The 19,895-nt window shown below is 36.9% G+C and overlaps 1 protein-coding gene and 1 long non-coding RNA gene across 2 annotated transcripts; both read right to left on the minus strand.

The window, feature by feature from the left end:
• Nucleotides 1-8,219: 8,219 nt before the first annotated feature.
• Nucleotides 8,220-10,123, minus strand: LOC129756253 (uncharacterized). Its single transcript, XR_008739426.1, has 5 exons — nucleotides 10,067-10,123; nucleotides 9,801-9,956; nucleotides 9,381-9,515; nucleotides 9,180-9,319; nucleotides 8,220-9,110 (listed from the first exon to the last, which is right to left on the minus strand). It is a non-coding gene; the product is annotated as an uncharacterized LOC129756253 (long non-coding RNA).
• A 4,137-nt stretch (nucleotides 10,124-14,260) lies between these two features.
• LOC129756012 (membrane-associated protein Hem) lies at nucleotides 14,261-19,066 on the minus strand. Its single transcript, XM_055752760.1, has 3 exons — nucleotides 18,920-19,066; nucleotides 16,704-18,081; nucleotides 14,261-16,644 (listed from the first exon to the last, which is right to left on the minus strand). The coding sequence occupies exons 2-3, from the start codon at nucleotides 18,051-18,053 to the stop codon at nucleotides 14,626-14,628; spliced, it is 3,369 nt and encodes a 1,122-aa protein (XP_055608735.1). The 5' UTR covers nucleotides 18,054-18,081; nucleotides 18,920-19,066; the 3' UTR covers nucleotides 14,261-14,625.
• Between the last annotated feature and the right edge of the window lie 829 nt (nucleotides 19,067-19,895).

Here is a 19,895-nt window from a genome sequence, read left to right on the forward strand (position 1 = left end):
TATTGCACCAAATGAAAAGGTCTATTTAAAGTTTAGGCTATTAACTGCTTAAAATAAATGCAAACAATTTCCTACAAGAACAACTTATCAAATTAGTTAAAATTCTTTATAAATAAACAAAACAAGCCAATTATTTTATGTATTTTTTATTAACTAGGCATAAACGACCTAATCTTCTACTTTTTTTTTAATTAAAAATATAACCAAAATTTAACATGAAAAACATAATTAAAAACTTATTAAACTGACCTGTAAAAATGTTTTCAAAAATGTATGGTTAACATCACGATCTTAATTCGATGGTAATATTTACCTTTTGTTAAAGCTGTATTCAAAACTTGTTTCCTTTTGTATTTTATTTCTTTTAGTTTATTAGTTTCGGAGCTGAACAAACGAGACTGATTTGACTTTTCGCAAGCCGTCTTTCGATGATCCTCTATGATTGGGATCTGGGACAAAATTTGATTTGGATTAAAATAGTCGCAGTGTGTGTTTATCGATTGTCATATATCGAAATTCCATGAATAATAATTTATATTTTTTTTTTGTATTTCATCCTATTTACGAGCTATTTCCGCAACCAGCCGAACTTGACCCTTCGCAAGCTGTATTCTTAATGATCATTATTAATTTTTTTTTGTTTTCTGGACTTGGCCTTCGGCAAGCCGTCATTTTTCGTTATATAAATTTTCTGTGATCAAATTATTAAATTCTCCTGTATTGCATCTCATTCATTTCGTGCACCTCTTGCCTAACTGAATGTGACTTGATCTCTCGAATTCTTTTAATGATTCTTTTTAATCGCAATCTTTTTCCATTTTGTTTTTTTTTTTTTTTTTTGACAAAGCTAAGCCTTCTTTTTTTATCGATAGTCTGTATTTCTGTATTTCATCTCATTCAGTTTGTAACCTGTCGCACAAACTAAACGTGACTTGACCTCTTTCAAGCCGTCTTTTGATGATTATCAACAATCACAATCTCTTCATTTCGGACTTGACCTTTCGCAAACCGTCTTTTATCGAACGTCATATAAACTTCCTATGAATTGAATACTTCTGTATTGCATCTCGTTCAGTTTGTGACTTGTCGCATACTCTAAACAGGACTTGACCTCTCGCAAGCCGTCTTTTAATGATTCTCAATATTCGAAATCTCTTTATTTTGGACTTGACTTTTCGCAAGCCATCTTTTATCGATCGTCATATAAACTTTCTATGACCAAATTATTCAGTACTTCTGTATTTCATCTCATTCAGTTTGTGACCTGTCGCACAAACTAAACGGGACTTGACCTCTCGCAAGCCGTCTTTTGATGATTCTCGATATTCGCAATCTCTTATTTTGGACTTGACCTTTCGCAAGCCATCTTTTATCGATCGTCATATAAACTTTCTATGAACAAATTATTCAGTACTTCTGTATTTCATCTCATTCAGTTTGTGACCTGTCGCACAAACTAAACGGGACTTGACCTCTCGCAAGCCGTCTTTTGATGATTCTCAATATTCGCAATCTCTTATTTTGGACTTGACCTTTCGCAAGCCATCTTTTATCGATCGTCATATAAACTTTCTATGAACAAATTATTCAGTACTTCTGTATTGCATCTCATTCAGTTTGTGACCTGTCGCACAAACTAAACGGGACTTGACTTCTCGCAAGTCGTCTTTTGATGGCTATCAATATTCGCAATCTCTTTATTTTGGACTTGACCTTTCGCAAGTCATCTTTTATCGATCGTCATATAAACTTTCTATGTATTCAATACTTCTATATTGCATCTCGTTCCTTTTGTGACCTATCGCACAAACTAAAAGGGACTTGACCTCTCGCAAGCCGTCTTTTGATGATACTCAATATTCGCAATCTCTTTATTTTGAACCTGACCTTTCGCAAGCCGTATTTTATTGATCGTCATATAAATTTTCTATGAACAAATTATTCAGTATTTCTGTATTTCATCTCATTCATTAGCAACTTTATTTTGGACCTAAACTGTCTTTAATGGCTCATTATTTAATCATTCTAAGAACAAATTATTTAACATATCTGTATTTCATCATAATCTCATCTCTTTTCAACTTGACCAATTCAAACCGTGTTTTGATATGAATGTCAATTATCTCGATCTTTTACGAAGCTTTATTTGAACATGTTAAACATAATTTTCAAATTTGATAAAACTTGTTTAAAGACCCAAGGCTTTATCCAGATCGTAGATTGACGATGAACATTTTTTGAATTGAAGATAATGTTTCTACTGTGTTCCATGAAAAAATCACATTATGTTATTAAATCGCAGTCATTTAAAAGATAACTGCATACCTCCTTCACACTACAGCATGCACAAAATAATTGCATGACTATTCTGGTCAGCAGATTATTAATAACCACGCTTCTTATACCTTTCCAAAAATTATAAATGCACTATGTGATATTCTAATGTATTTACATATCTTTGGTTGTTTGATAAGAGATTACATTGAATATATTTAGATTCACTCTATTTATTGGCTTTTGTTTCTACCAATCATAAATAACATGTATTAATGATAAAAATCAATGCATGCGACAAAGTTTTCTTCAGCTTTAGAAAACCAATTTAAGTAACTGATCATTTAAATTTGTCACATGTCGTCAAAGTTCGATAATTTGTCCTTTAATCTCCATCAAAAACCTATTCAATTAATTCATTCACCTCGCTGTTTCATGTACCATGCAAATTACACCGTCATGTCGTATTTTAAGTTCAAAGTAGGCATTTATCGTAGAAGGCATCTTGAACTGTACCAGTAATTAAGCGCCAGAAAACCAATGTAAATCATATCAAAGAACTAAACAAGAAAAATAGAAATTTCATATTAAATCAATGCTTCATAATATTATCTCGTCGTCGATCGATACATTTTCATCTGAATAAATTAATTAAAATTTCAATAGATTAGTCTTTTTGTGAATTTAAATAAAACTCGTGTTACACTTCTTCGTGCTTGTGACCACCTTAAGAATGTACAACCCTGTTTTTTTCAATTCATATCAACAGTTCATTTGTCATTGGATTAATTTCACTATTAAATTTATAAGAAGTATCGAAACTGTACATCGAACTAGTTAAAATGAGTTCAACATTTTGAAATATTTAAATCTTATCCAAATCGATCTGGCATCTCTGCAGATGTATCTCAACCCGGATGTACAAAATTTGTGCCCACCGCCATTTTAGCAATTTTAAATCGAATCAAATATTACTGAACATACTCACCCAACGGGAGCGTAAACTGCGCCATTGTGGTAACCGTCCTTTTCCGAGCACATGATTTCCCAATTTTCCTCTTTCCCATTTCCAAAACACACATTTTCCACAATTTAAATTTTCCTTTTTTTTCACTCGTTGTTTCGTTCCAAAGTTCGTATCAAGAATGACAACACAAAACGTTCATCCACAAGTACTGTCAGTTCACTCACGGAACTCATGCGCCACTCAAATTACACACTCCGATCACGTTACAAAGTTTGCAATATTTTTAAATCATTTTACGCTGCCTTCTAGAATTAGCTAGATTTCATTTTTTTTTACACATCTGAACATTCAAGTGAAATTTATATCCTTCAAAAGATTATTCCCGGATATTTTACTGAGGTATGAAAGGTGTTGATTCTCTAATTGATTAATTTTTTCAACATAAATCTTTTCTCAGGACTTACCTACCACACAAGCTACTAATGTTAGTACCGCGAGAAATGTGTTTAGCTCCGATTTCAACATGCGACCCCTCTAGTGGAAGGGTTTGACTTGTAGGTGACGAAAAATAGTGTCGTGAGTTCGCTAGTACAAGCTACTAGTGTTAGTACAGGTAGAAATGAGTTTAGCTCCGATTTCAACTTGCGACCCCTCTAGTGGAAGGGTTTGACTTGTAGGTGACGAAAACTAGTGTCGCGAGATCGCTAGTACAAGCTACTAGTGTTAGTACAGCTAGAAATTAGTTTAGCTCCGATTTCAACTTGCGACCCCTCTAGTGAAAGGGTTTGACTTGTAGGTGACGAAAACTAGTATCGCGAGTTCGCTAGTACAAGCTACTAGTGTTAGTACAGCTAGAAATTGGTTTAGCTCCGATTTCAACTTTCGACCGGTCAAATGAAAGGGATTCACTCATAGGTGACGAAAAATAGTGTCGCGAGTTCGCTAGTACAAGCTACTAGTATTAGTACAGGTAGAAATTATTTTAGCTCCGATTTCAACTTTCGACCGGTCAAGTGAAAGGGTTTGACTTGTGGATGACGAAAAATAGTGTCGCGAGCTCGCTAGTACAAGCTACTAGTGTTAGTACCGCGAGAAATTAGTTAAGCTCCGATTTCAACTTTCGACCAGTCAAATGAAAGGGATGGACTTGTGGGTGACGAAAAATAGTGTCGCGAATTCGCTAGTACAAGCTACTAGTGTAAGTACCACGAGAAATTAGTTTAGCTCCGATTTCAACATGCGACACCTCTAGTGAAAGGGTTTGACTTGCAGTTGACGAAAAATAGTGTCGCGAGTTCGCTAGTACAAGCTACTAGTGTTAATACAGGTAGAAATAAGTTCAGCTCTGCTTTCAACTTTTGACTGGTCAAGTGAAAGGGTTGACTTGCAGGTGACGAAAAATAGTGTCACGAGCTCGCTAGTACAAGCTACTAATGTTAGTACAGGTAGAAACTAGTTTTGCTCCGATTCCAACTTTCGACTGGTCAAGTGAAGAACTCGCGACTAGAGTCTATTTTTCGTCATCTACAAGTCAAACACTTTCACTTGACCGGTCGAAAATTGAAATAGAAGCTAAACTCATTTCTACCTGTACTAATGCTAGTAGCTTGTACAAGCGAACTCGCGACACTAGTTTTGGTTACCTCCCGCATACGAAAAAACCATATCTCAAAAAGTCATCACGATACATCAACGGTTGTTGAAAAAGTGAAGTTTTCTGTAAACGTTACTATTTCATCTTACTTTGGCTCGAAAACGATTAAAACTATACTCTCACGTTCATGTTAAAAATTACGTTATAAGATAACGTGAATAATGGATATGGACGATTCGTTTTCATTTTTTTAAGCGTAAAATTGATCTCGAACCGTTACCAAAAGCGTTCATGCATGTTGACACCTGATGATCAAAACGCTGAGCAAGGATGCCAGGTATAGCTTATCAAATAAAATGTCAGTACTCCTAAAGATTTTAATGATAAAATTTCATTTTCAGATGGATACCATGATGTGTATTGTAACTTAATTATTCATTGAGAAGTGAGTTTGAAATATACTATGAATTTAACAATTAGGTTATTAAAACTTCGATTTGATTTTATCTAGGTCAGGCAAATAGAAATTTTGCTGCAGTATTTTTTACTTTTCGACATAAAAATGAGCACTTTTTGAAAAGATTTGTTATCGTTAATGATAAAAATTCGTGCCGGAACCAAATAAAATCAACAAAGCTGTTGTTTCATAGATGAGGCGTGTTCAGTTTGGTGAAACTTGTATACTTATCCAATGCAAAACTCTCTCAACGACTTAAAAAAAGTTTTAAGAATGGTCATTCTAATGAAACAAAATTTGATGCCTGCTCACTGGTCGGTGATTTAATCAAATCAATTTGACATTTGAGCGCTTTTTTTGGTTTTTTTTTCTGTTTTCCATCCCTGGAATTTTATCTATTTCAAAATCTACGCTGAAAATCATGTATAACAGTAATTATCACAAATGGTACTAATCGGCATTCATCATATCAACTATACAACACAAATAGCAGATTCAGTTGTATAAAATGGTTTTTATGAATTCATTTTGAAAGATCTAGAACCAAAAAAAATCAAAACTTGAATGTTCAAACAATCTGGCACCACTGACTAGTTTGTTTTCTTTCGGTCCGCGAAATTTGCAATTTTTTTTTGTTGCAACCACTTCGAGAATTGTTCCGGATTCTCTGGGTCAATCAGCATCGAATTGAATATCGTTTTTCAACGACGGTGATTACGGTCCGACCTTTCGTGAAAAATAGAACTTTCTGTTCTAACAGTAAGTGTCTACACTGGCGCACCGGAAGTTTTTGAAAAATCCGTGTGAACTCTCGGCTACGGCAGCTTTAATTCCCAGACACAGCGTTCGAATTCATGGAAACAAGAATAGAATTCAATCGAGGTAAACAAACCTGCGGGGGAACACCAGACCACTGTTTGGAAAAACTTATTCCATAAAAAACCAATTTGAAATATTTTTTTCTTTCAGGTTATGGTCTTTTCGCTTTGCCGCATCTCCGAAAGAAGGGTGCGGAACGATTTAATCTGCTTCTGGCCCAAATTCCGGAAGGCCATGGCGTTGAGGGCGGTGACGGCCATTTGCCTTGCTGTCGAACATTTATGCCATTTCGTCGGGTCCGGACAGTCGTTTTTTGGGCATTATCGCACTGGATTTTGGATTGTCAAAATAAGTGAGGAATATGTAAAGTTATTAAGCTTCCGTGAAAATAAGTGATATTAAGCTTCCAAAAAATATTTTAGTGAAAATGTTGTTTGTATTTTTGTGATTATGTGAAAAATATATAAAAATTATCTCTGAATTTAATGATATTTTAATACCTTAACCACAAGCATATCCGGATCCTTCAGATGACCTTTTCTATAAAGGTCTATGAACAGTTATTAATAGTGGGGGTTTTCTCAACAACTGTCTTACGAACAGTATTTAAAAAACTTACGATTTATTTAAAGCGTAACGCAGTTATGATTATCGTGAGCAAATCATCGGAAGCACGTTTTATAGAATCGTTTTATCGCTTCCAATTGCAACAATAACCATAATAGTTTGATATGCTGCATACTATTAAGAATAGCGTTTCCTGAACCATTAACATACCGTTTGCAGAAAAGTTTTTTCATACAACTGTTTTAACAGTTTTTAACAGTTACATAACCTAACAACATATTCAAAATACAATCATTTCGGAATTCAAGATTCAGGCAATGTATTTTACAATTTCTATGATCGTTTGCTAAACGTTTTTCTACTCTTCATCAAATCGTCGTTTGATGATTTAAGAAATCGTTGGGTTATAATCTCCATTTATGCGGGCTGCAAGTCAAACCCATTCATTTGACCGGTCGAAAAATTGAATTGGAGCTAAACTAATTTCTACCTGTACTAACACTAGTAGCTTGTACTAGCGAACTTGCGACACTAGTTTTCGTCATCTACAAGTCAAACCCTTTCACTAGAGGGGTCGCAAGTTGAAATCGGAGCTAAACTAATTTCTACTTGTACTAACACTAGTAGCTTGTACTAGCGAGCTCGCGACACTATTTTTCGTCATCTACAAGTCAAACCCTTTCACTTGACCGGTCGAAAGTTGAAATCGGAGCCAAACTCATTTCTAGCTGTACTAACACTAGTAGCTTGTACTAGCGAACTCGCGAAACTATTTTTCGTCACCTACGAGTCAATCCCTTTCATTTGACCGGTCGAAAGTTGAAATCGAAGCTAAACTAATTTCTAGCTGTACTAATACTAGTAGCTTGTACTAGCGAACTCGCGACACTATTTTTCGTCATCTACAAGTCAAACCCTTTCACTTGACCGGTCGAAAGTTGAAATCGGAGCCAAACTCATTTCTAGCTGTACTAACACTAGTAGCTTGTACTAGCGAACTCGCGAAACTATTTTTCGTCACCTACGAGTCAATCCCTTTCATTTGACCGGTCGAAAGTTGAAATCGAAGCTAAACTAATTTCTAGCTGTACTAATACTAGTAGCTTGTACTAGCGAACTCGCGACACTAGTTTTCGTCACCTACAAGTCAAACCCTTTTACTAGAGGGGTCGCAAGTTGAAATCGGAGCTAAACTAATTTCTACTTGTACTAACACTAGTAGCTTGTACTAGCGATCTCGCGACACTAGTTTTCCCCGCATAAATAAGAATTGTAACCCAACGATTTCTGAAATAGTCTATCGACGATTTTATGAAGCGTAAATAAAAGTTAAGCAAACGATTATGGAAATTGTGAAAAACATTGCTTGAATCGTGAATTAAAAAATGACTGTATTTTAAATATGTTGTTAGGTTATGTAACTGTTAAAAACTGTTAAAACACTTATATGGAAGAACTGTAACACAAACAGTTAAGACAACGTCCCAAAACCGCAAATGGAAACGTTTTTAGAACTTACAACAGTTATCGTTATAGTTTTCTTTGAAGTATGCTTGAAACTGAACGTTTACAGTAATAGTTAGTTCACGATTCCACAAAATGTTCTTCCAGCGTTATACTGATGGTTATGGGAACCGTATGCGTTAATGGCGGATGCACCAAAAGGGAATATTTTGCGGAGTTTTCGGATTTCATATAAAGTTATTCGATTTCTCTTTACCTGCATTTTATTTTTCTATTTCATCTTACATATTTACCCGCATAAATCAATACTGTACAATGACTATTCCTATTATCTTCTTTCCAAGACACAGAAAAGATTACCTTTATAGTTTTGGATTATTAATGTATGATCAAACTAATCTTTTTTCCATGAAATGGAATCGTTTGGACACACTGTACGATACAGCGAACGGGTCGTTAAGTAGAGTAACCATTCAATTTTTTTGCTTTTTTCTACTCTTTCTTAAACGGGTTGATCATACGTGTTATCGTTGTCTTATGATCCGCTCATAAAAAGATGACGATACAACCTTTTGTTAACCAACAATGAAAAGATTGCCCATGCTGGGATTTTATTTATTTTTCTTGATTTCCAATTACTTTTTCGTAATAAATATAAAGCGAGATTTAATTTTCTAATATATTTAATTCCATACGATGTTTATAATATATAGATTCATCATTAAAATACTAACCTTCCGCAACCTGCGGATGTTAACTGATACACCTTCCGGATGCTCCCAATTCTGCAGCACTTTCCGTATCAAATGCAGTGGCACTTCCGATCCATCCTACTTCGTGTTGAAGAAGCACTGCTGAACCTTTCTTGTCGCTGCTGCCCCGTGGTTTTCCAGTAATGATGCTGGTTCTCGTGTCTTTTCGGAAAAAAAGAACGTCGCATTTTTCAATCAATGGATTGATTCTCCAGTCTGGGGGCGAAAATGAAAAGAATGAAATTTAAGTTTATCGCTAGCTATACACAAAGTAATTTTACTTACCCTTTTCTTACATTGTATATATGCTCTAAGGCTTTCACGTAGCCTTTCCCTTCTAGCTTCAGCACTTCAGTTTCGGAACCAAGGGCCTCATCATCCTAGGCCGCCTGTTCCTCGATCTGGAAACACCCGACTACCTGCGCCTAGAATAAAATACTTTACTGTTAAAAAAATCTTACTACCACAATAAATAAGTGTACTTACCCTTGCACCACCGGAACCATTGCCGTTGCCTACCGGACCAGCCCAACAAAGTAACATTTTGCCGGGAGATGATTTTTTTGTCAACAATTTCAGCCACGCGGGTTGCTGACAGCCGGAAAATTTTGGGGCGCGTTGCTAAAATATTCAATTATTTTTCACGATTATTAACTGAATCTTTTGTGAATAATTTGGTATCTTATCGACGCGTTGCTAAATTAATCAATGAATTTCTTAGAAGATTATTTGTATCTTTCAAAAATGGTTTTTAACTGGTTTCTAGCAAAGGCACATTAGCAATGACTCAAAAGCAATTGGAACTATTAATGTTATCAGAACCGAATGATTCGCAAGATTCAGAGTATGGTTTTTAGCTATGCGGGTACTGCTATCAGGATCTTTTAAATTATTTCTGTGATTCACCTCGCTTTGCTTATCCATCATCAATGGTGAATGATGTGGGCAGACATTGGCAAATTTGGTCCGAAATTTGCACTGCAGGCCCAATCGCTACACCAGCAAAGGCATTCCCCACGGTCTGGGAACTCGGGCTGTATGAAAATCTATCATTCGGCGACTCTAAAATGAAATTAAAAACAAAAACAGTCAGAAACATATAGGAAATTGGAAAGATGAAGTTTGGCTACCCCATAAGCAGGTAAAAAAAGAAAATAAACAAACCCACTCACCTGAAATATTATGCATCTTTTGGCCTAACTGTTGAGCTGTGCAGATTCCACCTCTAGGCAGGGATGTCAACCTTCCAGATTTTGTCTGGATCTTCCAGACTTTTTGGACTTTTGTCAGACATTTATTTAGGTTTCCAGACTTCCAGACTTTTGACATTTCTTCCAGACAATTCCAGACTTTTGGATTTGGACATAAATTATTATAAGAAACTATGAACATTCAAATTGGCCATGGTGTAATATGGCAGGAAATGATAAATTTTATGAATTATGAATTCAAAAGTGTTCGAAACTTATTAATAATGGCAAATGCTTTGAAGATGAATGTTAAATCGAGAGTCAGACAGAGCGCGTGACTGGTATAGTGACAGAAAAATACGAAACGCAGAGAAAACTTGGATTTTGAAACAAATTAAAACTGACTTTGATTCAAAATATTCAGTTTTTTTTAAATCAAATTCCTGTTTCCTTTGAATCAATGAATTATCGTTATGATTCGAAAGAATAATTTTGGAAAGAAAGAATTAATTTTTTGAACTGAATAATTTTTGACTTTGATTTTAAACAAATTCTTTGATTCAAAAGATATTTGTCCAATTGCACTTTTCTATTGAAACAAAGTAAGTTTTCTTTCAACAAAAAAAAATGTTTTGAACAGAAAGGAATCATTTCTTTAAATTGAAACTTCAAACTTAGAAGATATTTTGGATTGAGCAAGAACCGGAACTCGAATAATTCGAATCAGAGACAGCTATTTAGGAGGATTCCTGGTGAAGAATGCATGGTAAGTGTGTGTTAATCCGTTAATCAAAATGTGGATATTTAAGATTTCATATAAAATCTCAGGCCAAAATTAGGACCGGATGATTCAATTATAGTGAACCAATTTAAGATGTAATTTATTTGTTTTTATTATTCAAAACTCCTAATAGGAACTTCGAATCAACAGAAAATATTTCTTAAATTTTTTATAAAAGGAAAATGGTTTAATGAACCAATCCTTTTAAATCTAAATCTAAATAACATTGTAGCAAACGAAAACAACTTGCTCTTTTGATGTTTTTTATTTCAAAGCATTGAGATTTTGATTGAAAGGAAAAATTCTTTAAAACAAAGGAAATTGCCTTTTAACCAAAGCAATATGAATATCTGTTTATACCAAAATCAAAGGTAAAAAATCCTTTGTTTTTGCGTCACTTTTCTTTGAAATCAAAAATCTTTTCGCTGCAACTTGCAACATTGATCTTATGAGGACCAAAAAAAAAGGAAGTCATCTTCAAAACTTTGGTGTCCAGACATTTCCAGACAATTCCAGACATTTTTTCAAAATCTTCCAGACTTTTCTGAAAAACAGTTGGCAACCCTGCCTCTAGGTGCGCCGGCTTTGTGATCCATTGAGGCAGATCAACAGCAATTCCGCACGAATTCTTAAAAAACTCGTTCGAGTTGCTGTTTGGTTTCAAACTTAACACGCAGAGTCAAATTCCTAAATTTCTTATTCTTTTTCTTCGTTTTCTCGAAGCTGCATGACAGTTGCCATCAGAGGTGCCAGGTGTTCTGATTTATCAGTATTTGTCCTGATTTTCGAGAGACCGTCCTGATTTTTCCAAAACTCTCGAATTGTCCTGTTTGTTGGAAATTTGTCTTCAAATGTCTTGAATTGTCCTGAATTTCAAAAAAAAAAATCTCAATTATAATAGAAAATGTAATCGAATTATGAGAACATTGAACGAATATGTGATAAGACAATTGTAAAACTCGTTTTTCCGATAGGATCTTCGGTTCAGATGGTAGTTAAATGGGGGTTTTCGATATGAGCTGCTGCATGCCAGCCAAGAAACAGCTGACGATTGTTGCATAAATTAGGGCGGATAGCGCACCTGTATTTCGCCTTTGTTCATGCAATCTATGAAGAGCTGCATATTATTTCCATAAATTCTTATAGGTGTCCTGAAAAATCATGATTTTTTTTCTTCGCGTTGTCCTGATTCTTACAAAACCACCTGGCACCCCTCACTGCTATCCAGAAATTGTATACATGGACGGTAGCAGTAATCGTTCGAGATGATTTGTACGGTTGATGAAAAACGTTGGTGAATTGTTCAAACCATTCAGCTGAATTAACCATTAACGTGACTTTTCATATGAACGTGGAGGCTTGGTTTGAATCGTTTTATTTAAAATTTATTTATTTGATTTGCATAGTTGTACACAACAGCTATGTTTATATAAACAGTCACAGTTGCAGGAGCAGTTCAAGTATCGTTTTGATTATTTGGGCTAGAGTTTTTTCGTATGCGGGTCGTCACCTACAAGTCAAACCCTTCCACTAGAGGGGTCGCAAGTTGAAATCGGAGCTAAACTCATTTCTACCTGTACTAACACTAGTAGCTTGTACTAGCGAACTCACGACACTATTTTTCGTCACCTACAAGTCAAACCCTTCCACTAGAGGGGTCGCATGTTGAAATCGGAGCTAAACACATTTCTCGCGGTACTAACATTAGTAGCTTGTACTAGCGAATTCGCGACACTATTTTTCGTCACCTACAAGTCAAACCCTTTCACTAGAGGGTTTGCATGTTGAAATCGGAGCTAAACTAATTTCTACTTGTACTAACACTAGTAGCTTGTACTAGCGAGCTCGCGACACTATTTTTCGTCATCTGCAAGTCAAACCCTTTCACTTGACCGGTCGAAAGTTGAAATCGGAGCTAAACTAATTTCTAGCTGTACTAACACTAGTAGCTTGTACTAGCGAGCTCGCGACACTAGTTTTCGTCACCTACAAGTCAAACCCTTTCACTAGAGGGGTCGCAAGTTGAAATCGGAGCTAAACTAATTTCTACTTGTACTAACACTAGTAGCTTGTACTAGCGAGCTCGCGACACTATTTTTCGTCATCTCCAAGTCAAACCCTTTCACTTGACCGGTCGAAAGTTGAAATCGGAGCCAAACTAATTTCTAGCTGTACTAACACTAGTAGCTTGTACTAGCGAACTCGCGACACTAGTTTTCGTCACCTACAAGTCAAACCCTTTCACTAAAGGGGTCGCAAGTTAAAATCGGAGCTAAACTAATTTCTACTGGTATTTGTTCCGTTAATGATCATTAGTTTGTTTTAATCTCGCGTATGTTTGTTTTTAATTTGTTGGCTTTTCTATAGGAAGATAGTACATACGCGAGATTAAAACAAACTAATGATCATTAACGGAACAAATACCAGTAGAGATTAGTTTAGCTCCGATTAAATTTTAATCGATCTGAATCCCATTGTCTAAATTTTCTTTGCATTAAAAGTGGTCGCGACAGTCAAATTCATAACATTTCAATGTTACGATTGAAATTTCGTGACATTATAAATGTCGATGTCGCCGTAGCATTTCCAAAAAAGGATCTATTGAAATTTTACTAGTTAATGGTTAAATTTTCATAAATACTAGTGCTTGGAGCTATTAATAATATGTAACGTAAACCTCCTACATTGATTCTTTTAATCCTCCCGCCAAGTCCATTGCCCGCTACCATTTGTTCTAACTATTTTGCTGATGAAATTAAACACACAGATTTATCAATCGGGCCACGGCAAATACAAAACACAAGCCCCATACTAGAACCCGTGCGCGCCGCCCGGTGACAAAAAGAGAGCCGCCTCAGACCGTTTGGAGGGCCGCCGCGAGCTGCATTGAGAGCCGCTGCGTGCTGTTCTGTTAACCAAAAGAGAGACCTCGCACGCCGCTCGGTTAGGACGCGCAGTGAGCTAGCCGTGCCTGTCTGACTCGGCCGCTCGCGCAGATTTCGGATAGCGCATCTCGTCGACAAGAACGAGTGGAAAAGATAGAGCGAGCGTGTTTTTGTTTAGAGCGAGAGTGCGTAGTGCGTCATCGGCCAGAACGCAAACGATGAAGTGTTTTGCACGAGAGAATGGTTTGCGTGTGTTGCGCGTGGCTAAAAGAGTGCGTTTTGTTGAACCCTGCTCGTCATAAAAAAAAACAGAAAACAACAATACATATTTGCCTTTGATTTCAAGACTTATCGAGTCTAAGGAAAATGACTTGTCAAAAGAGCCCAATCAAAATTTTCTGCACGGCAACAATCATAAACCGGTGATTCACGATTCACCAGTAGTGACAATCGTTTAACAGTGCTTTCAGACCCATCGAAAGTATTAAATTTTGAAAAAAACAGTCAATGTAGCTTTTACTAAATATTTATTATAATATTATGAAATATTGCCTTTTATTAATGTTGGGTTTCACTTTTAGCACTTACTTATATAATATTTGATAATAATATATGGATGTCATAATTTAGATGTTTGGAAAGTTTTACAATCAAACAAGACATTTTTTTGATGCTTCATTGAAGTTTGAAATATTTAGTTGGCTTATGAAGATGTGTAGATAATATTTTATTTTGAATGCTCACACACTGTCAACATGAAGGTAGATAATAAACCATCTTTGCGAATAATGGAGAATGTGTAATATTTCTCGATTGAAGCTTGCTAAATATGTAGATGGTTATTGCAAAGAAATATACCAATACGTACTGTCATTTCAATGCATCAACAATTGCTCTTGTTTATACACGGCATGATATGCATTCCGGATCAAAGCATACGGGAAGCACGACTCTAATAGATCCATTGTGAGGAACGGCGATTCTTGTACAATCTGATCCAGCAGAAGGTAGATTGATTCACGGTTTTTAATCGCTTCCTTATCTGATTCTTGTCCAAGTCGAAGCAAGGAGGAACTGGCTAAAGCCAAAAATTCTTTCATCCGATCCTCGATATCATTCTGGCCGCAGATTGTAAACATAGCACCGAAAATATTATTTACAGCTACAGCCATGCAGTGGGTGTTATTCGTATGTGCTTCTTGAGAGGCTCTATAGAACGAGTTTTCATTTTTGGCTAACTTTGGAATCGACACAGCTACGAATACCATAAGAAGACAAACGATCAGATGTTCGCCTTCGTCCAGCTCCGGTTTCTGTGCTTTGAGGGCATTAAGGAGAGCTGGATCAACTTTGCACTTAAGCCCTGCAGCTGAGGCCATTTCAGACACGGTTTTAAGAGGATCTCCTCCCGGCACATGCTCTTGGAAATCTTTTACCGAAGAAAGCAAAAATGGTATTCGAGAATCAAGCACATCTACGAGTGCTTCTTGGGCAAGCTGGCGAAAACTTAGGATGACTCCTATTATGGTCATCCGCTGCAGAACATTGTCCACTTGTTGAAGCCGTTTGAATTGTTCTTTCATTATTTCCGGTTTGTCAAAATTGCTTCGCAAAATTATCAAAACTTCCTTGTTTAGGGTTACCATTCGTTTGAGTTCTTGTACCTGATTAGCTATGTGCCACATGAGTGATTCGTTCAGCAGTTTAATTCCGTAGGGACCTATCAGTTCAGCTAGAGCCCGTAGTTCGTTGAAATCGGAAAATTCTTCCGGGTTGAATGGAATGCATCCTTCAGCTGTGATGCTAACGAAGGCTTTTTGATTGAGTGAAAATACGATATTTCCACCACTCACTTTACGAAGAAGCACATCTGAATACCAGGTATTGTAATGAGCTGCAATCGTTTTCTCCCCATGGCTATCTTGGGCTTGCGTTTGTTGAAGTAAACAGTTGTTGAACACTCGAGTTATATCAATATGAACATAATTTTCAACCGTTTGAAGAACATTCATATATGCTCTCACGGAGGCTAAGAGTTCTGAAGGTTTGGCTATCTCCATAGTATCCGGATTATACATAACCATGCCGACCAGGGCGCGGGAAAAGCGTGTTTCCAGATGCTGACAAAGATACTCACGAGGAGCAAATGCATATTCCCAAACATTGACTGTGTGACAATAGTTAATAGCAAAGCAAAGTTCCGTGAGTGCCATGTGGAGTTTATCCAATTTAGTGAGTTCTTCGCGAGTTTTTCGATAACTTTCGTCTCCCGGTCTACGTATGTCATCCATGTGTTTCTTGTTTTTATCTTTCTTTTTTCGGCTAGCGGCGGCAGATAAAATTTTCGCGCAATGCTTTGGTAGTAACGCATCCGCCATCATACACTGCTCGTCGCAAATGGTTGTGATGATGTTTTTCGCTTCTTTGGCCATTTCGTCCAGGAACATATTAACCACCGAAAGGGACCGCTCCCGAATGTGGTGTCTTTCTTCGGGACACATCTCATGTGTGCAGTTCTGGAAGTGGCTGCAGATCAGTGGGAATGCTATTATGTATCGATTTTGTGCTGGGAATTCCAAGCACATGTGAAATTGGTCTTCGAACATTTTGTTGTAGAAGCAGAAAATAGACAAATCTGACGTTTCAACCAAAATTTCATCTAAATTATCAACCATCTTTGTATGGAAAATCATTGAATCCAGCAGCCGTGCTAGGTCTGGGAAATCAACGATTCGAATCGCTGATTTGGCACTCATAAAGGTTTGCAAGCGGAACCAATCCAGACGGAATGCCCGGAAATCGAAAGTTTCATTATCTTCCACCTGCTTTACGTTCAGAGATGCAGCCGAATTATAAAGTGAGGATAAAATGATGCTTTCATCTTCCGGGCAAACCTGAAACCGAGTTAAAGTATTAATTGGGGTTGGGGTATTTTGTTAAATTTGTTGCTTACCTGCAGTTGCTGCATTTTAAGGTTGAGGTCTAGAGCGTCGTAGCCCGATAGATACTGCACGTAGTACCGCTGCATAACTTGGCTGTACTTGCGGACTAACGCCCTTAATTCCTCCATATGGAAAAGGAGTTCGGGCAATTGGCGATCCACTAAATCTTCTGTGGATTTGCCTTTGTTCTTCACAACTGGCGGGTTATCGTTGTGTCGAAGTAGCCACAAAATTTCATCCCGCGCATAGCATAGTCCTATGAAAACGAGTAACGCCTTGGGTCCCAACAATCCCGGCTGATCTGTCATAATCAGAGCAAGTTCTTTTAGCGCTGTGCGAAGAAACTTTCGTCTTTCTCGGTGCAATAGACCTGCCTTTTGTAGTGCTTGGTTCTGGCACTCTTTAACCTCGGATATTCGTTTGCCGTAGCCTTTCATGCCTTCGAACGTGTTTATGATGTACTGGTGAATGTAGATGACTTCATCTCGAAACAAGGCAACGACCCAGCTGGAATCTAGTGCGGAAATCCACATCGAGGTTATTAAATCTTGATGGCCAAGTAATTGGTGCTGCAGCATTAATCCGAAAATAACCCAGCGATCAAGCGTTTCTAGAGAAACATACTCGCAAGACATGGTGTCAGTTTTGGCAGCCTTCAAAAGAGTAGCCGGTGTTCCAACCAAACTGAGTAGCTGCAACTCGCGCCATTTTTCGGCACTCAAGTTTCGCATTGGGTATATCTTCGCTAACGATGTTATTGCACTAGACAGCAGTCGTTGATGAGGTATAAACTCGTCAGCCAGTTTCTTCACAGGGACATCGTAATCAATTATCATTTGACCCAATCGTGGGAAGCTTTGATCGCTTTGCTGATTTTGCATTTCGAATGCAGCATTGAACAAACCAAGAACAGCCTTCCTGTCTTCTACTCGAGACAGTAGAATCATCAATGACACGTAAGTTGTTACCAAATCCATATAGTTTTTGGTAAGTTCGAAATTAAGAGTAACATCCAGGTGGATTTGCAGCGCATCCATGGTGGTTAAAATTTCGCAAACATTGTCCTTGAAATCCAGCAAATCAACGAACGTATAATAATAGAGTGACAAAGATTTAATGATCTCCGATTTGATGTTGGTAATTGCTGCCAATCCCTTGACGTCGATGTTGGGAAATCTTTTGACGATAAACTTGATAGAGGACTCGAGGGCTTTGTCGGAAAGAAATCCAGGTTTGGATTTGGTGTCGCCACATGCTTTCTTGATGTTGTAGATTCGAGTCAGTATCCCAACGCCGCGATCGTTAAGAATGATCAGCTTTTCCGATATCTTTTGCTGGTTAGGATTTAGTTGTCGAGCCATTGTGAACCGTTGATGCTATTTGGGTTTTCTGAAAAGGAAAACAATGCATATTATGTGGTTGAACTGCTTTTAGTTCTAGAACAACACGCAGTATAAAATAAGAAAGGGTAACACAAATTCTTAAGATCTTTTTGCATGCATATTTAGTATACCCTTAATCAAAAAATAGCTTAACATGAACTCATGTGTATTAAATCATATGTGTGAACGAATGCTTTTGCATTTTCTTTTCAGCAAAGCGTGACTCATCCCAAATAAGTAATGATCGTTAGCAGCGTATGAAACTAGTAAAGACGACGCAAGACAGTAATGCATGGGAAACAATTCAAAATCAGTTCAAATGCTCCGGATGCATTTCTCCTTCGTTAGTTAAATATTAGTATGTTGCAATATGCTTTGCTCTGTTTATTAATTGATCCAACCCACTCACCAACAAGCGCATGAGAAATCAAGTGGGACAAGCAGGAGCGAAAACCTTTGCTAGTGGTTTGCACTCTCTGCTGTTATGAATGGATGTTAGCATTACACTACTCCCCCTCGCATTTTTGGCCCATTATTTTCTAGTTAAAAAAATTAAATTCACACCGTATAAATTCGCGGTTCGTCAAAAACTACGATGAGCGTTCAGAAGTTTTCATAACAAACAGGAATCCAGATCATACCAAATTGAAATTCATAATTTATTTTTCCACTGCTCTGAAATTGTCACCCCTCTTGTAATGCACTTAACATAGCAGAGACGAATGCAATGGAAAAAAAAATGGGCGAGCCGTATCGGTAGCAGATTGCTGCTGCACAATATCGCGTTTTGAGGCTATTAATCCGATTTTACTGATATAATATTACATTCACCCGGTGCACCTTACCTTCAGCTTACTAAGGAGATATAATATTCGCACAAATTTGACGATTTACCACCACAAAACTACAAATTATAATGGAATTTTTCGGATTCCATTATGAGAGCATAAACGCGACGAGAAATCATAAAAATTTTCGATGCTGGTGAGCTGTCAAATCGAACGCCTCGGAGGGTTGCAAGAAAAATCGCCTTTTCGTTGCTGGCTCGTCGGAAAGAGAGCGTAAAGATTGTGGAGCTAAATTTTCGAGCAGTTTGAAAGCGCCACCTAGTTGTTAAAATATTGATTTGCGCCTATCAGTATGCAATGAAAAGTGGATTTAAAACATCGCATTTTGTTTAAAAAATGTTTTCACCAAAGATCATGAGGATCTCGTGTCCATGATTCTTTGTGGACCACTTTGAAAACAAATTTGAGTCTGATTATTAAAAGCTTGAATTACATTCGGTTTGAAAAGATATTTTGAGATCACTATATATTGAACACCATACTTGGGATTTATCGAATTTGTGGCCCACAAAAATAACATTTTTTTGATGCAATTTGGATAGTGTAGCTTAAGTTTGTTCCACGCTTCGAATCGATATGATTTTTTTAAGCGAAAATATGTTTTTAAACCATCATATAAGCCTTTTTATTAAATTTTTTTTTGTCTCAATAAACATAATAATTAAGTGTTTTAATTACTGAACACGTAAACATTTTGAAATAATTGAATACATTTAGGGGTATTTCTTTCAATAGAATACATTGCCGGGGCAATGTGGGATGAGCTATTTTAACCAAGAATCGAAAACGCTCACTGAAGAAGATAGTACGTTGCTATGGAAATACCGGTATCTGAACTTTTCTTATACCGTGGTTGAATTAAAGGGAATCTTTCGATTGCTTTCATTCAGTAGAATTATTCAACCAACTAGGCTCACAACACATGACAAAACACAGTTAGCTTATATTACACGGAAAATAATAAAAAGGTAAA

The sequence above is a fragment of the Uranotaenia lowii genome, chromosome 3 (genome assembly GCF_029784155.1).
Source record: "Uranotaenia lowii strain MFRU-FL chromosome 3, ASM2978415v1, whole genome shotgun sequence".
Taxonomy (NCBI): domain Eukaryota; kingdom Metazoa; phylum Arthropoda; class Insecta; order Diptera; family Culicidae; genus Uranotaenia; species Uranotaenia lowii.